Genomic DNA, 18,797 nt, shown 5'->3' on the forward strand with positions numbered 1-18,797 from the left:
TCTTTCCGATAACACTGAGATGGTCTTTTTTACAGTATCTCCGTATCTATGAAGCTTTCTACAACAGAATCCTAATCCCATATTCAAATCTGTTCTATCAAGTATCAGGGGTCTCAAAAAAATAAGCGAGACAAAATGAAAAAATGAGTATAGTATTGTGTTATTTCTAAGATGAAACTTGTGTAAAACACTTATTTGTTCTATCTACGATACATGTTAATCACATATCTCTAGCCGCATTGACCATGGCATGCATCATCACATGCATCTACAGTACGAACTGCCGGTGATGGGTGGTTCATGCACTTTTCCAGGCACGGTTTGTAGCAGGTGGCATCATTGTCCTTAACCGCAGGGGCACCAGGAGGCTTGGTGGCAGCCCCAGGAGGCGCAGTGGCAGCCCCAGGAGGCCCAGTGGCAGCCCCAGAAGGCCCCCCAGACGGAGGAGTAGACCCCGGACTATCAGCAGCAAATGATCCCATCACAAATAGGCACAACACTAGCACCCCAACAACCCTCTCATAATTATAACCATAAGAACCCATGTTCTGAAATCTTGCGAGCTTTACCTGATTTCTAAACGTTTATTAGATCCCCAATATACCTAACTAGTTATATATAACTAATTATCTACGAGGGTTATAAGTAATTAAACTTCGATTTGTAATGTGTGTGGTGAGAGAAGGCTCTGGGATTTCATGATATAGCATTAAGTATGGCAATACACGACTAATACTGGTATATGTGTGTGTAGGCTTGTTTTTATCCCCACCCCTAATGTGTATAGTTTGTATGTGTGTATCACAATCCCTCTCACATAACAAAAATCAATATGTCTATAATGAGAAAAATATTTACAAGATTTTTTTGGGTTCTAATTGGTGAAAACCGTATCTTATGTTACACACAGTGACATTAGAAAAAACAAGTACATCTGCGACAATTCTTATTTATAACTCCTCTGCTTTATGGGAAGCACAAGAGCGGAAGCACTCTTTCTTCCTCACATTATCAACAATATCAAGGAAGCATATCGAACAGAATTATTTCACTTGGTTTACTATCTTTTTGCTCAACAAAACACAAGAGAAGTGTGTGAGCTGTGCATATAACATACAGGGTCGTGATAATGAAAGAAAATATAACTTACAGTGTCGGGAAGCCACTTCTCTTTGTGCTTACTACCACCAGTACAAGCATGATTCCAATCTGCATCAATCGAAACAAAAGCCATCATGTAAATTACGACACACTCGAAGATGGTCAATTCAATAAATCGCAACTGAGACAATTAAGGGAGGCCACCTCAATTACCTCATGGAAACAAGTACATTACTATTTCTCTGGGTACTTATATCAGCATCAGGAATAATAAGCCCGCCATAAGTTTTTTCCCCAGGCCTGCACTCAATAAACTTTGATATTCATAAGCACATATACAAATTTATCCAGACAAATGATCATGGGATTGGCAGGCATTCATGAAAACTGACAAGTACAAGACAAGATGCAAGTAGATCCTCAACTCGGTAGGCACATCTTATCTCAACTCAGATAAAAATAGAGAGTTCGTTTGGCAAAGAAAACTTAGTCACACCGCAAAGATTATCGAGTTAATAACTTTATATATTTTCAGACAATCTCTATACAAATAAATTTTAATGATTCATGAGATAATATAAAGAACTTGCAAAACTACAGAGTATACATAATTACATACCAACATCATACAAATCTAAACCGACAGAGTGGCTAACTAATAATCTGAAACATTACTAACTGGTAGTGGTGTGGACGTTTGTCTTAGTTTGAACATCCGTAAAGAAGTGTTCAAACTTTAAGAGAGTTAAATTCAGTCAGGGTTCGAGCATAAAGCTAATATCCCTGGAAAGGTTCAAGCAAAGGAAACTTCGAGATGCAGAGTATGTAGAATCAGTAAATTTTAGAGCCTGACGAGGAGAAGAATTTAAGCTGCAGTCCATGCACATATTTGGTAACTACAAGACTCAGCCAATTAACCATCATTAAACAAACAAAAACAGATATATATATTGCATCATTTCCGTAGGACCTTGCAACTGAACTTTGCAGCAAAAGTTGAATAAAACGGAATGGAGTAAAATAATATCAGAACACAGATTTGAAAAATAATCTTTTCATGTCAAACTGATGAAAGCACATTAGATTAAGATTCACAATTCTCATGCTGCCACCCCACTATATGAACTATTAAATAGCAAGAAACGGAAAAAAGAATGAAAGAGTAAATACAATCTTCACCACATACAAGATATTCCAAGAACAGGAACAAAAAAAAATATAAGCATCTTGGTAAAGTTCTTTCCAGTTCTGCAAACAAGAAATGGAAAACATGTAATTTAATAAACACAATCAGATCCAAGATATAGCCAATATACATCTCTAACAAAGGCATAATACCAAGCCGTAGCTGGTCTGCTTTACTTCTGGCTGCTAGGACTCTTCTTTTTCAATAAGCTCCCAAATTTGTGGAGCAAAGGCTTCTTTTTCTTGTGACTATGTTCTTTTGTCGGTGAGCTTCCACCATTCTCCAGAAGTACTGAAGGATCTTCGGTTGAAGACAATCCATTAAACTGGTCAGAGGTATCATTCTCTGTCTTTGTGTCAACTTCCTCAACGGATTCCTTCTCTGTTGGCTCCAAAAAATCATTATCCTCAATCTTGCAGCTTTCCCACATCTTAAATTCAACTTCCACTGAATTATCATCGTCCTTCTCTTTAATTTCATTCGCTTTAAACTTTCCATCCAAATCCACAGCTTCAGCATCAGAATCAACTGCCTTGACATACAAGACATTACTCTCCTCCAGAGGTATATCTTTTACAAGTTCTGGAACATGTGGCAGCTCTAATTTGGTATTCTCTTCCTTTCTATGTCCATTTTGTTCAGAGAATTCTACTACCTTTGGGAGCATATCATATTCCTTTTCACTGTCTGTAAGATCACCATTCTCTTCAGCTTGTTTTCTAATTGTAGCTTCTTCTAGCAATTTCGACAATTCTTTGATCTTATTCAGAGAAGCCGATTCTTTACTCTGAAGTTCTTCATTCTCTTGAATAACATTCTGCAGTTCAGTTTCTTTGTCCATCAAACTCTCTTTCAGTCTCATGCTTTCAGCTTTTGCTTCCCCAAGAACTTCCTTGAGATACTTTATCTCAGAGTCAGCTTCAGCTAGGGTGTTCTTTACCTGAGCTTCTTCTTCCTTCGCTTTGGAAGCTTCACTCTCAGCTTCTTTTAGTGACATGACTAGCTTGCTAACTTCTTTTGTCATTGAAGAGCTTTCTTCTTCAGATTTATAGAGGCAGTCCATCAAATGAAGCTCTCTTTGCTCCCTATCAGCCTTGGCAGCCTGCTTATCTTGCTCGGCCTTTTGGATCAAATTGGTAAGAACATCAATCTCATGCTTTGCATCATCAAGCATACTCTCATATTTCTCATTCGATGCCCTTAAAACCAGCTTTAAATTTTCTACCTGGGTTTCAAGATTTTCATGTTCATCTTGACTAGACAAGAGTTTTTCTTTTGCTTCTCTAGCTTCTAAAGAAACTTCATGTAATGCTGAAGCTAAACTCTCCATTGCTTTCTTACTTTTCTCTTCTTCTTTCCTAAATTTTTCCAACTCATTTATTATTTTATTTCTCTCTTCTAGCAGCGTCTGAACACTATCGGCAGCAAGCTTTTCATTGTTCAAAGCCTGAATTTTCTCATCCTTCACAGTATCAAGCTCATTCTTTAGAGATTCAATCTCCTTTGCCATTTCAGATGCTTGTTCCTTGGCCATATAAATATTTCGCTCGGAAACCTCAAGATCACCTCTCTGTGATCCTATTGACATTTCCAATAAACCCACTTTTTCTTTAAGAGAAGCAATTTCAGATTCTGCATCATGCAACAAATCATTACTTTCCTCTAGTTGTTGCATGATTGAGTCCAAAGACTCTGATGCAGATTTTTCTAGACGGTTTGCTTGTTCAGCATTGATCTCTAATTCTTTAACCCTTTTCTGCCACTCTTCGAGCAAATTATGCGCATAAGATTCAGCCATTCTTGCAGCCTCAAGCTCTACGTTTAGTTGCTCTATTGCTGCTTCAGCTTCCACTACCTTCTCCTCGTGTTCATTTGCTTTCTCAAGTTGTTGTTTCAGTGTCTCTATCTCCGATTTAAGCTCCGCCGCGATATTTCTTTGATTGCTAGCCTTCACCTCATAGTCTTTTACTTTCCCATTCGCAGAAGCTTCGGCAATTTTTGCAGTCTCCAGCTCAACATTTAGTTGCTCTACAGCAGCCTCTGTTTTTGCCAGCTTCTCATCATAAAAAGCATCTGCTTTCTGAAGTTCTTCTTTCAATGCATCTATCTCTGATTTAAGCTGCAGCACCATTTTACTGTAATTATTGGCCTCAGATTCAAAATCTTTTGCTTTCTCTAGTTCTTGTTTTAATGTCTCTATAGTTGATTTCAGCTCCAAGACTGTATTGTCATTATTTTCAGCAACTGACTCGTTCCTGCAATCAAGCAGAGCCTTCAACTGGGCTAACTCAGCTGTCATAGTCTCTACCTTCTGCATGTGAATTTCAGCAATCTTAGTTGCTTCATCAGCGTGGGAAAGTGCCTGATGTTTTGCATCAGTAGTCATTGCAAGTTCTTGCTTCACCTTTTGGAGTTCCTGATTGGCAGATAGAAGAGCAGAAACATCTAATGCATGCTGGTTCTTCACATCTTCAAGCTCCGTCTTCCATTCGTCATCCTTCTTTTGACTTGCATCAATGCCTGCCTGTTCCATTTCAAGAGCACGAAACTTCTCGATCTCAGACTCCTCTTCTGCTCGCTTTTGAGCAACCAGAGCTTCTGTGAGTTTTTCATTAGCTTCCTCAGCTAACCTCTGAGCTTCTTTCAACTCATCAATTACTTGCTCTTTTTCTTCCTCAACCTCTGCTAACTTCTCATTTGCCTTCTTCAGGTCTTCTTGGACAAGATTTAGTTGAGCTTGTACTTCCGATCCCTTCGACAGCCGTGTCGATTGCTTCTAAAGTAAGAAAATATATAATGTCAATAAAAATCAGATCATATACCACTTTCAAATGTCCAAACATGCTAATTACACTTGCAAGGACTGTATGACACCAAAAATATATGCAATCATACTGATACTACGTGGTCATCTATTGCATTAATGTTTATCAGATACACTTAAAAACTCAAAGAGCAATGCTTTAGCCAAAACTTACATCAGGAGTGGTACTAATTTTTGGCGATCGCCGATCCACCGAGGGCTTTGAAGTGACAGATCTTGGAGAACTATCCACAGAGAGGCGTGAACTTTGAAGGGGAGATGGCGAATTTGTCTCAGATTTCGCAACTCCACGGCTCGATTTAGGAATCCTAGTAGTTGCTGGTGATCCTTTGCTGTTGGGAGTCACATTAGAAGCTTTGCTAATAGGATTTCCTGTAGTTGCTTTGGCATTGGGAGTTCCTGCAGATGCTTTGGTATTGACAGTTTCTGTAGATGCTTTATTATTCGGAGTTTCGGATAATTTGTTCAACCTGCCATGATCACATCAACAAAGATACAATCCATCTTAACACAAAGAATGCAAGAATCTACACTCATAATCCATGTCATTACTAATCAACCATAACCTGCAACAATCACATACAAAAACACCCTAGAGGTGGAAACTTTATCACAAAATTAACAACTAAAACGCATAATTACTACACACACACTTGAAATTCAATCAATACAGCTAGATCCACACTATACAATCACAAAACCACAACTTCCAACACAATTCATCAAAAGGGTCATCAAGATTCAGCCCAAAACAATCAAAATCCAAACCCCATTACAAAAAACACACAAAATAGCAGCAAGATTGAAACTTTAACACAAATCAATCAAAAAAAACCCAACCCACAAAACAAAAAATGCAAATACACACAAATCAAACATCTTTAGATCAAGACAAAGAGATCAATGAAATACTTGGATTTGGTAGCCATGGCTGCAGTAGAGAGCAAATGCAAAGCTTGGGGTGGATGAGAGAAGTAGTAAAAAACAAAGAGTGGCTACTGAAATAGTAGTGTGTATATTTTATTATAAAATAATGTAGACATACATCAACATTATTGTAGCTGTGTGTAAAATCTTAGGCTAAAAACTTTTTGGGCTTTCAAGATTTTTAAATAAATACAAGGGTTTGTGTGTTTTGTCAAGAACAAATAAAGAGAATGGAAGGAGAAGCAGAAGCAGAAGCAGCAGCAGAGTTGCAGTAGAATGTGTAGAGATGGAGTTTAGTGTATTTTCTTTGGCTTGTGAACTGTTGAGAGTGACCACAATATCACTTTAATGTGTCTCTTTCCTCTCCCTCTCTACATCTCTGTCAACTTTTTATGTCAATGTACAATTATAGCCCCCCAGATTTTCTTACATTTTTTCCTTAAAATTCATTTCGGATGATTTTTGTAAGTGGTTTTTTTTTAAAAAAAATCGCCCTGATTTGATTGCTTTATGATAATCCGATTATTTGATCAAATTTGCTATTATTCATTTCTCGGTCTAGTACCCGATTAAATGGACTCGATAAACTTCTGATTTTGGAACACTCATTCTAATATATAATCATATTAACCCATTTTTAGAATTTTACTATTGATATATGTATTAAAATTTGGTGTTTATAAAAACAAAGGTTTCTACTTTAATCCTGTATATGTTATATTTTAAAATGTATTCCATGATTATCATCCGATTAATTCAAATTTATTTTTGTAATAATTTGAATTAGTATTTTAAGATTTTCTGATTTATTGAAAAAAATATGATTAATTTTAAAAAAATATATTTTACTGATTACATTCCGAATAAACTAAAAATCTTTGATTTATCGAAAAAATCTCGAATAAAATTGGAATATTCATGAATTAGTGATTACATTCAAATTTAACTAAAAAATTTGATTTATCAAAAAATCTCCAATAAAATTTGTATATATATGAATTAGTTTAAAATTCGGATTTCTGCCGTCACAATTTGAAATTTTGAATTATTATTGTGAATCCCGAGGAACAAGGTGGGGGTGTTTAGAAGATCGAACCAAATCTAAAACAAGCGACTTGACTCGAAAAAGAATTAGACAACCACATTTTCCTCGCATAAATGGATGCAAACATGGCCTTGTTAATGCGTTTGTTATCTTCCGCCATTTTTTATTAATAAATTAATCAACAACAAACAAGGTAAATTAGAAGAATAAATGGTTGGAAAAGGACCGGCCAACTATATATTTATAAGTACGTTTCACCTGCTACTTTTTTTCTGTTCAAGAATCACGAACTCGAAATGTTTAACACGATATTAGGTGAGAGTTGAGATACGTTTCCTTCTATATTGCAATTATTCTCTCACAGTACTACCTGGCATTTTTCTAATAATAAAATCGTAATAATTATTGATTGTATTTAGGTCACAGGTAGGCCGTAAAGAGCTCGTCCCTCGGCTTAAAAAAAACTCTGGTTCAAATTTAATTCGATTCACAAACATGTTGATATTAATTGCAAGATTACATATCGATATATAGATATAAGAAGAGTACTCCCTCCGTCCCTCCCAATTCTTATCGAATGGGTTGGGCACGGAGGTTAAGGAATATGTATAAAGTATTGAAAAAGAGAATGAAAAGTGAGTGAAGTGGTGGGATCCGTTGACTTTTAATGTATAAAAAGAAGATAGTGGAGTAAAAGTAGTGTGAAAAGGAAAGAAAAAGTGAGGAAGTGGTGGGACCCATGGACTATTTTTGGTAAGTTTTGAAATGTAAAGAATTGGATGGGACATCCAAAAAAAAGAAAGTGTAAAGAAATGGGTGGGACGGATGGAGTATCAATTAAGAATCACCCTTTCATCCCTCGCATGTAATGGTCGACTATTTCGAACACCATAAATATTTATATAATCACATATGTGCATTTTATTGGTCTTCTAATCACAAAGATGATGATAAACATAAACCAGTGCAGCCGAAGAAGACAGTAAAAATGGACGTCCCTGCAGAATCATCTTCACATGCTTCACCTGTATGTATATTCCTCATCACTTCTTATTATCCTCTTCAATTACTGTTAATTATCAATCTATATCGTTGATGCTGGCTGTTTATTATTTTAGTTTGCTGTAATTTGTTATGTTTTATATGTATTAATGGCTATTGAAAAGTTACCACTGCACAACAAAAATGAATGAGTTGAATTCAAATCCGGCCAACTCGTCGCCGTTCACCCCACTCTCCTTCTTGGAAAGAGCCGCCGTCGTTTACGGCGACACTCCCTCTCTCATCTACAACCAAACCACCTACACTTGGTCTGGTTTGCAATATATTCGCTAATCGGCATGATTATGATCATGGCTCAAGAAATCGCTCCCGACGTGTATTTTCATCTTTTAAAGATGTCGATGTTGATCGTTGTTCTGATCGATTTGTTAATTGTCACTGAAGATTCCTTCTTTTCAAATTTGTTCATGACTGAGATCGAAAAAACAGGTGTGATCTTTTCAGAACACAGATCTTCATGTTTATGATTATGTGATGATTGAGTGATTTACAATATATATATTATTGTGATGTGGTTCATATTTTATTTTTTTATGATTAGGTAAAATTGTGTAATTGAATCCTTCTTGTTTAGATTGTTATGTTTCTGTTTCGATTTTTATTTTCGTTTTATCTATTTTGTCCGAATTTGAAGAGATTGGATATGTGTATTCAATCTTATACTATATGATTAGTTTCATTTTACGTGTTATGTATGCTCAGTGTCCCGGATGTTAATTTGTCGTTCTTGGATGGATGGTGGCGATGGTGGTGTAGTGGTGACGCAATTAATGCGCGTTGTTGAAGTTAGTTTATTCGGATTGACTTCTTGCATAAATTTAGTTTTAATTTTATAATTTTGGATATACTTGTTTTCAATAGTAGTATTTATTGATCATGATTTTAGTTTTTTAAATGACAAGTTGACTCTCTTAATTTGTTTATCTTTAAAATTTGAATTTTCACTAAATGTTTTGATTCGATTTTTTGTGTGTTCATTACAAGATTAATTGTTGATAGTATCTTTATTGGTGATTATTGTACCTGAATTTCATAATTCATGGGGATCATTTAAGATGATTTTATTGTGCCTTGATAAGGTATTATTGTGCCTTTAAGAGCTGATTGATTGATTGGCGTATACCAAATTCAAATTGTGTTGATAATAATTATTAGCTATAATCTTGTTTTATTTGTTTCCCTAGATTTTTCCTTGTATATGTGTAGGTATATCTTAAATATTTTCCCAAATTTATATTATATTTTCTTTATTATTTTTAAATATTAATTAATATTATTTGTCAGTTATTTTCTGGTGAGATTTATTTTTATTATGTATTATGTTATTAGAAATCTAACCAAAGAGATCTCTTATCCTAACAAAAAATTTAAATTTTAGTTTATGTATTTTTGTCCTCAAAAGGATAGATTAGTATTTAGTATGTTTCTGTGGTATTGTGTGTCTAACCAAAGTTCTTACTTTGGTTAGACATTATAACTTTTCATTTGTATCATATTTTTATAGTTCCTAATTATACTCTTACGTTTGAATAAGTTGTTATTTTATTATGTTTTTTTGTTTAGGAATTATATGTCATAATTGGTTTTAGTTCCCCCCACATATTTTTTACTTAATTTATCATTCTTATATTTCTTTTTGTTTACTTTGATTATCAGGAACTTGGAAAAAGACTTTACGGGTTTTCTTTTCGGACTTTAAAGTCTTATTATCTAAACGTCCGGAGATATCTTTGCGTATCTTTCGATTAGATGATAAACTTTATTGAATGAAAGTATTCCCTGAAGCGGCTTATTGTATCTATGATACAACTCATCTACGAGTATGTAGATCCCTGACAAAAAAAAAAAAAAAGAAGAGTATCAATTCAAATTATTTTAGAATTTCCAAAATTTTGTACTAGAGTCTTTAATCTTCTGTTACATTCAATTTTATACGTATTTTTCAATACTCGACACGCATTTAAATGTTCTAATAAGATATCAATTTTTTCCAAAATAAAAATTTAAATATTAAATTTTATTAAAAAAGAAAATTTTAAAAACAAATTACTCCCGGGCTGGTTGCACAGAAAAGTATGCACTATTCGTGATTGAGATAACACAACTTGTTAATCTCAATGATGATTTCAGATTACAAAATTTGTGCTTTGTCCGTCTTGTAATACACACATTACAAAATTAAAATTAAAGTAAGAATTAATGTGATTAGCACCTACACACTGAAACACACACACATGTGCATGAATACACACATTGACAATCACAGAGAGGTCCAACTCAGTGGCCAGCTCAGATACACACTAGAGTGCCAATTTAAAGAAAAAACAGAAGGTTTCAATAAGCAGCTGTAAATAGGACCCTCCCACATTATAAATTGTAGACATGGGGGATGCAAAAGGTGTGACAGATAAGGCCAGCCTCAGAGATCAGAGTGAATGATTGGGTTCCACAGTTAGATAATAGTACTAAATATTCACAGATGGAACTTACAGATATTACATATACTCCACTTGGAGGCTCGTTCCGGGCATCTTCTTTGAATCTCCGAATCTTGTGCTTCGTAATATTTGTTATTCTCGGGTTTTCTCGGAAACAGCCTCTATACCTCGGAGAGTAGGTGTATCGGGGAATCAACACAAGTACATAGTTTTGGAATCGGTGCATCTCTGGCAACAATATAAAACTTGCACCTCTAATTTCTAAATCATCACTTAGACACGACAAAGAAATTAAACTTTAATGACAAAAAACACATTCAAGTACATTTTTCAATGCTCTCAATACTTTCGAAGAACTTGAAAAAGGTGAAAATTTTCTTCCCTGCAGCCAAGATATTCCTGCACAAATATAGCATGAAAACTAATAAGCAAGAGATGATATCAAAAGATGGGTCATGGTCCCGAGCATTTATATGCTGGCAAGAGTTTATTCAACCTACACTTTTATAATCGTTGGATGATGTCTCGAACGGTCGGGATTATAACAAATTTCTGTTACGTCTTGCCGGACAACTAAAATGATTAATTTTCTGTTCTGCAGTTTTTTTAGCTAGACGACCGAAATGAGTATTTTACCTATTTAGCGGGGGGAAAGCGCGGGACGTCACAAAAATTTGTTATAATCCTGGCTATTAAATACATCATCCAGCGGCTATAAAACTGTAGGGTAGATAAACCCTCCCCAGCATATACATGCCGGGGAGGCGGGGCCAGGACCCTCAAAAGATAATACAATTATCGAAATAGTGTTCTTCCAGTTCTGAACAAAAGAATTGGGAAGCTCACAGGTATCATGATACAAATTTGGTTATCAGAAGTCTGAACCCCACTTACATGCTTAGTTTCCTATGAATATCTAAGAACTAAGGACTTATGTGGAGTGTGGACTACTATTGCAAGTACCCTTGTCTTGCAACCAAATTTCTGACTTGAGGAGCAAAGGTTTTTTCTTCTTCTAACTTAGCTTGTTCATTGTGAACTGCCTTTGCCCTCTAGATTTCTGTCATGAAGTTCTTATAAACTTGTGCAGTAGAGGAGGTGAAAGTTGCTAGTAGCTCCACAAGGACCGCACTCAGCTTGCCGCTGGCTGTGACTTGTATGTCCAGACAACGACTATTACATGTTCTAACGAACAACGTGCTCTTTACTTCAGATTCTAATAAACAACATGCTAATACCTGCCCCTGACCCCTTACTGCAGCTGCTGGGACGGAGTTAGCTGGGCTTCTTCTGAGAGTTATGTCATGATCACGCACCAGATGAGAGAGCTTTACATGGGCTTTCTAATTTAAACAAAGCACATTATGTTTCCCTACCTTTCAGTTCAGGATGAAAAAGCCATCTATGCAATACCTGATTCTTTAACCTCCCCTGTGCGCTAAATTCAAAGAATTAAGAGACTAGGAAGTTATAGTCAAGAGTTCTCCCAAATCTAATACTAATAATTTTTTCCCTGAGTTAAGAATACCGCCATCTCATCTTCTTTTAACTTGTTCTTGTTCCATTTTGGCTTTCCTTTTAAATTGTAGCTTTAGCAAAAGCATCAACTCCCTTCACATACTAATGTATTGCACTCCTCTATAGAATTGTATTGTGCAAGATTCTATAAATTCTAGTGTGGTGACTCTGATTTTCAGGTCTCCTCTTCCCATATACACTTCGACCTGAAAATTCCATGCCTTTACCTATAAAATTTCCTCATTCTCTCGAGTATAGATTTGCAACTTAGTTTCCCCAGTAAGCTCTCAATTTCATATTTACCGGTTTCTGCTCACAATTTGTCTAGGCTTCTGCTGATCAGCATTAGATTGTCTAAACAAAGGTCTAAGACCGTTAATCCATTGTTTTGTATCATCAACCAGGTCCTCTTAAATCTCAATACAATCTCTAATTTCAATTTCATAAGGAGAAAATGTATAAATAACACTCCTTTTTAATTATTATCATATTTTCTCATTCAGATATTATAGTATTCAATCTGAATAAGTTCTTTAAGGTTCTATAAAATTATAAACTCACATCTCTGTTTTTAAGAATTTAGAGAATATGTACCAGGCATTCAAATAATAGTATTAAAAATACAATATCCTGCCCCTATTGTTATTACTACCACTATTATTAAAGGTGTTATCGTGTAACCTCTTTAACGAATTTCAAATGGCAATTAAGACAAGGAGAATGCCCTAGAAGCTTGAGACTATGGCTATGTTGGCCAACATGCGCCAAACACAGTCTCTGTGCAAACACTCCCTGCCTAACAGGATCTTTAAGGGTGCCACTCGGTCCCTTTCCCTTGAGCTTGCAAAAGGCTAGGCATTAAGGATTTGAATGGGACTCCTTAATCTTAATCTTGATCATAAATTCATAACCGCATATTAAAGAAATATACACATGCAAGAACAGATTTACACAATGACATACTGGTCCAACTTTTAGACAACTGAGAGACACCAGCTTCACCCAAGAAGAAAAAAGAGAGACAGCAGCTGTTTGTGAATTATATATTCCGGATATGAAATGGTGGAGGTATAGCTAATTGGACTAAAATTGGCCTGAATATAATAATATGTGTCAAGTGGTGAACGAGAAGGGTATGTGCTTCATAATTATCTTGTGCTTCATAATTATCTGCACTCAACGGGTTAGCTAGGTATTGTGCCATAGTTTTAAAAAGCATAGTTATTCTTGCAACTATAATGGGTATGGCTAATTGGACTAAAAATTGGTCTGAATATAATAATATGTGTCAAATGGTGAACGAGAAGTGTATGCGCTTCATAATTACCTGCACTCAACGGGTTAGCTAGATATTGTGCCATAGTCTTAAAAAGCAGAGTTATTCTTGCAACTATAATGATATAAGATTAATTTATAACTACAACCCCCCCCCCCCCCCCCCCCCCAAAAAAAAAAAAAAAAAAAAAAACCTAACACATCGAAAAATAACATGATGAAAACAGGCTACAGCTAAAACAGTAGAAGTCCTCGATATGAGTATTAAGGAAGCAGTTCTCTCATGCACATGAAACTAACATCATGAATGGAAAAATATGTATACAGGATTTATCATAAGCACACATCAAGAAATGATTTGCCAAATTCTGCACTCTGCAGCATGCACAAAGTTCTAAGTTTTAAATCTACATTACAGCTTTCACAACATAACCATTAATATCAAAATGACCTGGCAAGACCACTCATTCCATTTAGTGCATAACAGGCTAGAAATTTTTATTATATTCCAAGCTAAGTATTGTATTGATGCATGATCAATTTACAGGCAAAATTCAAACGATGAAGATAGTGTAGAACTTCACTAATTGTCGTCATACGAAATATGGAAACTTGTAGTGCAGCCCAATGCCTCTGGATCCTCTGCTCCACAACAATCATAGAACTTTGCAGCATAAGGAGGATCATCAGGTCCCAATTCATAGTACCTTGAAAAAAGTATAACACAAAAATCATCATTTAACTAAATTTTCAATTACTTGGCACGACTAATTTTTTTTTAAATAGGTAGAATGTACAAACAAATACTTCTTAAACAAGCACATACAAGAGCTTGGGATGACGGGAGGGTAAAATATGCACTTAATCAATTATCACTCAATTCATTCTTGAGAACTAGTTATCTCAAATCCTCTCCCTGAATAATAACTCTAGCACTTATCGGAATATAATTTCTCAAACATATAAGAGAAAACAGAAAAGGCAACACTATTTTCAATACGAGCACACACAGCAGGATTTTCTGGTGCAACGAATGCCAAGTTCCAAGTACAAACCACTAGTAATTTTTTCAATACCAGAAAGTGTCTTGGTACAGATTAGACTTCATGGTCAATCCCCTCTACCAAAAACCCTAAACCTATATATCACATATGATTTAAAACCACATGAAGATCTCATAAGTATCACTTAAAAAATGTGTTTATTAAACAGGGTTATTATTAAGGGTTGTCTTTTCACTCTTTTTTTACCGTACTTAATTTTATAACAATAATTAATATAGTCCGTAAGTCCTTCACTTATCATCTTTTAGTTCACTTAATTAATCCCCATGAAATAAATTAAACTGACGAAATTAAAACTGTTTAACTTTGTAAAGGATCAAGTAGTCATTCTTTTACGCCTCAAAAATTCCCAATTGGCTTACCATAGACCAGTCCATACATGATCTTCCAATATTATTAATCCAGCTAACAATGATTTCAATATTTCTAAAACAAAACCTACAACCACCTGAACCTATCAAATGCCCCTCGAGCATAACTAAAAAACAAATAGTTCTTACAACACTTCAAGACATTGCTTGTACAATTACATGATTTATTCTCGGTTGTCTCTCTTAAATTGTGATCTACACTAGAATCTCGATAAATAAATATGCGATAGATGAACAAAGTAAACCACAATAAGTACGGCTGTATTTTCAACCTCGATAAATGAACACAATTTTTCGGGGGTTGCAAGGCTATTCATTTATCCAAGGACGACTACTTTATATTAGGCGAAAGATTTTGATTGATGGAGATTTTTGTGCATGGGGCAATGGAATTAGAACCAATAGAATACCGCTGCCTAACTAAAAAATGGTTATTAGCGTGTATCAATGGCACACACTAGAAAATCCGTTTGTCCGATTATCCAAAATACAGCCAAATTACGCAATTTTGGGTGTTCAAAATAGGAACCCATATTCACAAATTCAATTTCAAAGTATCAAATTCGGACCAGTAGATCATCATGTATATATAAGAAAAAGGGGGACCTTTTTTGATCATCGTGACGACGACAAACAAAGAACGAAGGATGAAAACGGCAAGAAGAAGCGTCGTTTGATGAAGGGTTGTAGCTCGTTTTGCACCTCTTGCAAACTCTACTCTTTACTTGTTCCTCTGTTTTGCCTGTGTTCTCCATTTCCGAGTTCTCGCTACTGTGAAGTGAAGCCAGAATATGGTGCTGATTTTTGCAGGCCAAAAATACCAATTTTTCAGTTTTTTTGACAAACTTACCATTTTTTGAAAGAAGATAAAAAAATATTATTTTTTTTAAAGAAAATTATTTGATTCGAATAGATTTTAAAAATACCATTCCGATACACATTATTATTAAAATCAAGATATCATGCAAGATTTTTTATATTTTCTTTAAAAATTGACACGTCATTTTCAGGATAAAAAACTGTAATATCCATTCTCATAATGGTTATTTTTTTTTTTTTAAAGAAATAAGAGACACAAATTAGATGTTTATGATAGTCATTGAAAAATTTAAAATTTTGGGTTGTTCTCTCTCATATTTGTTATATAATTTCAATTATTTATCGGATCATTGATGATAAAATCACCAATCTATTCTTTATACTTCGAGGTTGTAAGAAATAAAAGACTTGATGTTAATATTGATACTAGTTCTTTCATGCCATCAATAATTATTTATGTGAGTGATAGCAACATTACATATATGAAATTTAGTAGTGATAACTACTTAGATAGTAGCAAGAATTTTGATGATGGGGAGATTTTTATTTTTGAGATTTTTGTTGCAAGTAAAAGAAAAAAACACTATAATCAACACATCCTTAGATCTATTTATATCTAAATTTATTTTAACATGTCTAATTATTAGAAACATATAGTTAGGAGTTAAATAAAAATATATTAGTTCAAACATTAATAAACCTATGTGTATAGTGTTATGTTTGATATATAATTTTTAGTGTGTGTGAGTGGGTGTCATTAATTAAGAGCAAAAATGAAAGGTTGATTATCATTAATTATTTTTATAGTCTTTTATGCCCCATATGTGAAAAAGAGTGACCAAAGTTAAGCCATTTACATATCAAAATACATAGATACATACATTTCAAAACTCCACAGTTTACTAATTTTAACTTTAAGAATTATTATGTGATTGTTTGGTTTGTAAATTGGTACTCCCTCTGTACCATTTAATTGTATACGTTTCTTTTCAACTGCTCGACACGCATTTCAATGCTCTTATAAAATATAGTTCCGTAACTTATTTTTGAGATTTTCTTTTTCTGAATAAAAATATAACATCCAAACTTTAATTCAGAAAAAGAAAATTTTAAAAATAAATTACACAACTACACTTTACAGGAGCATTAAAGTCCGTGCCGCGTCCCCGTCCCCCAATGTATACAACTCAGGGGGACGGAGGGAGTATTGGGTTGACATTAGAAATGTCAAATGTGGTTTAATTTGGTAGTACATGTTTGATTTATCTTTTTTGGTATAATGCGCTTGGTTGAAAGAAGAAATGATTATTGATTGAAAATATTATATTGTTATCAGTAGGCAGTAGCGGACCTAGAATTCAAGTTTCGTGAGCACATATGGTTTTTTTTATTCACATTTTTTCAATTTTAAAGTCACTAGTTGATTATTAATTTAGTTATTGGATTTACTTGTTACTTTTAGTCATTTATGAGATGGGCTTGTTGTTATAACTTAGCTAACTGGGCTTCTAAATACTATTTGGATGTTGGACTTGCCTATTATCTTTAATCATCAATGAAATGGGTTTGTTAGGTATTATTTAAATCATAAGAGCATCTCTAAGGGTGAAAACAAAAACTGTTAGCTAAAATATAATAAAATAATGATTATGTAAATTTTTACCTAAGGGGAAGGTCTACCCTCCAATGGTATTATGCATAATATAATAGCTAAAATTATACCTAAAAGGTTTGTTGGTTCAGCAAATATAGCATCAAAATATGGTTATCTATAATTTTTGCTAAGGGGAACATGGTTGGAGTCCAAAATTTTTACATATTCTCTAAAAATTGACACCTAGATGCCACCTAAGTGCCATGTAGACAATTTAACTAAGGGTTTTGTTACCTTGGAGATGCTCATAACTTAAGTATGAGCTTCTAGATGTGTGGATTAGTGGAACATATTTATTTGTCTAATGAAACCAATATATATTTTTTCCTATAACACCATTGGGCCAGATTTGATTTATGGGCCATGCCCCCAATCCCTTAAGAGTTAAGAGTAAGTCCGCCTCTGCTGGTTCTTAATTTTTATTAACTTAAAACATTAATCAATTTTCTGGCAAAAAAAAAAAAACATTAATCAATTTAATTATGTTTTACAGATTTTGATCATTGATTTAATTTTATACTAAATACTTTCATGAAATTGTATGAATATAAAAATAATGAAAAATAAAAATACATTTTGAATCTATGTTTCATACTCACCTCTTCACCAAAAAAATTCATTTCTTAGGGCTCTGAGTTTTGAGTCTGAAAATTCTTACCCAAACATCATATATGAATTCGAAATGAACAAAATCACACATGATAATCTGATACCTAAACTATACAGACAAAATGATCTCTCAGTGAGATCCAATAGTGTTCAGTTCAAAAATTCACTTTTAATTTAACCTTGGAGATCTATTATTATTAATTGAGTAATTGCTAATAAAAATATGACACGTGCTATCTTATACTCCCTTCGTCCCTCTCAATATTTAATATTGGGGGACGGGAGCGTGACACCCACTTTAATACTCCTATAAAGTATAGTTCTATAGTTTATTTTAAAAATGTTTTTTTCCGAATAAAAAATTCAATGTTTAAATTTTTATTCAGAAAAAGAAAATTTTAGAAAAAAGTTATAGAGCTATGTTTTATGGGTGCATTAGAGTGCATGTCGAGCAGTGGAAAAAAACGTTAAGAATTAAAGGGACAGAGGGAGTACATAATTTGAGACTTTAGCATTTTTCTTAGGCGTATAGGCATTTGATTGTTTAAATTTTAAAAAAATTATTGATGGAGGGATTTGTTAATCAACAAAGATGAGATTCGTCTCCGGAACAAAGATCTATCGCGGTGGTCGTTTGACGGAAACTCCGCCGGAGTGTGGTGGTTGTGTGTTTATGGGTGGCTGAGATCAAAGTATTGTAGGTTGCTTTCTTACTCTCAACATTTGATCCCTTCAATGTGCCTACTCCCACTATTTTTATAGGGATCAAACTATATGTAGTTCTTGGAGGCCAAGAAACCTGAGTCGATTAGAAGTAGGTTTCTTGTGGATGAACCTATAGCCAAGGTGGTGCCTCATGGCATGCATAAGTCTTCTAGAGTTTTCACGAGTCCTTTATTGATTC

General features: G+C 34.3%; 2 protein-coding genes across 4 annotated transcripts; both read right to left on the reverse strand.

Annotated features, from left to right (window-relative positions):
- Positions 1–2,256: 2,256 nt before the first annotated feature.
- On the reverse strand, positions 2,257–6,414 carry LOC108214504 (WEB family protein At5g16730, chloroplastic). Of its 2 annotated transcripts, none has more exons than XM_017386520.2 (3): positions 6,024–6,414; positions 5,266–5,581; positions 2,257–5,063 (listed from the first exon to the last, which is right to left on the reverse strand). In XM_017386520.2, exons 1-3 carry the CDS (start codon positions 6,038–6,040, stop codon positions 2,460–2,462), a joined length of 2,937 nt encoding a protein of 978 aa, XP_017242009.1. In that variant the 5' UTR covers positions 6,041–6,414; the 3' UTR covers positions 2,257–2,459. The 2 variants fall into 2 exon arrangements, with proteins under 2 accessions (XP_017242009.1, XP_063944790.1); XM_064088720.1 differs by having other exon boundaries at positions 2,257–5,060; positions 6,024–6,375.
- A 4,043-nt stretch (positions 6,415–10,457) lies between these two features.
- LOC108210799 (uncharacterized) lies at positions 10,458–15,636 on the reverse strand. Of its 2 annotated transcripts, none has more exons than XM_017382214.2 (3): positions 15,418–15,636; positions 13,976–14,083; positions 10,458–10,982 (listed from the first exon to the last, which is right to left on the reverse strand). In XM_017382214.2, exons 1-3 carry the CDS (start codon positions 15,564–15,566, stop codon positions 10,901–10,903), a joined length of 339 nt encoding a protein of 112 aa, XP_017237703.1. In that variant the 5' UTR covers positions 15,567–15,636; the 3' UTR covers positions 10,458–10,900. The 2 variants fall into 2 exon arrangements, with proteins under 2 accessions (XP_017237703.1, XP_017237704.1); XM_017382215.2 differs by having other exon boundaries at positions 13,961–14,083; positions 15,418–15,635.
- Positions 15,637–18,797: the final 3,161 nt, after the last annotated feature.

The sequence above is a fragment of the Daucus carota genome, chromosome 3 (assembly GCF_001625215.2).
Source record: "Daucus carota subsp. sativus chromosome 3, DH1 v3.0, whole genome shotgun sequence".
NCBI lineage: Eukaryota > Viridiplantae > Streptophyta > Magnoliopsida > Apiales > Apiaceae > Daucus > Daucus carota.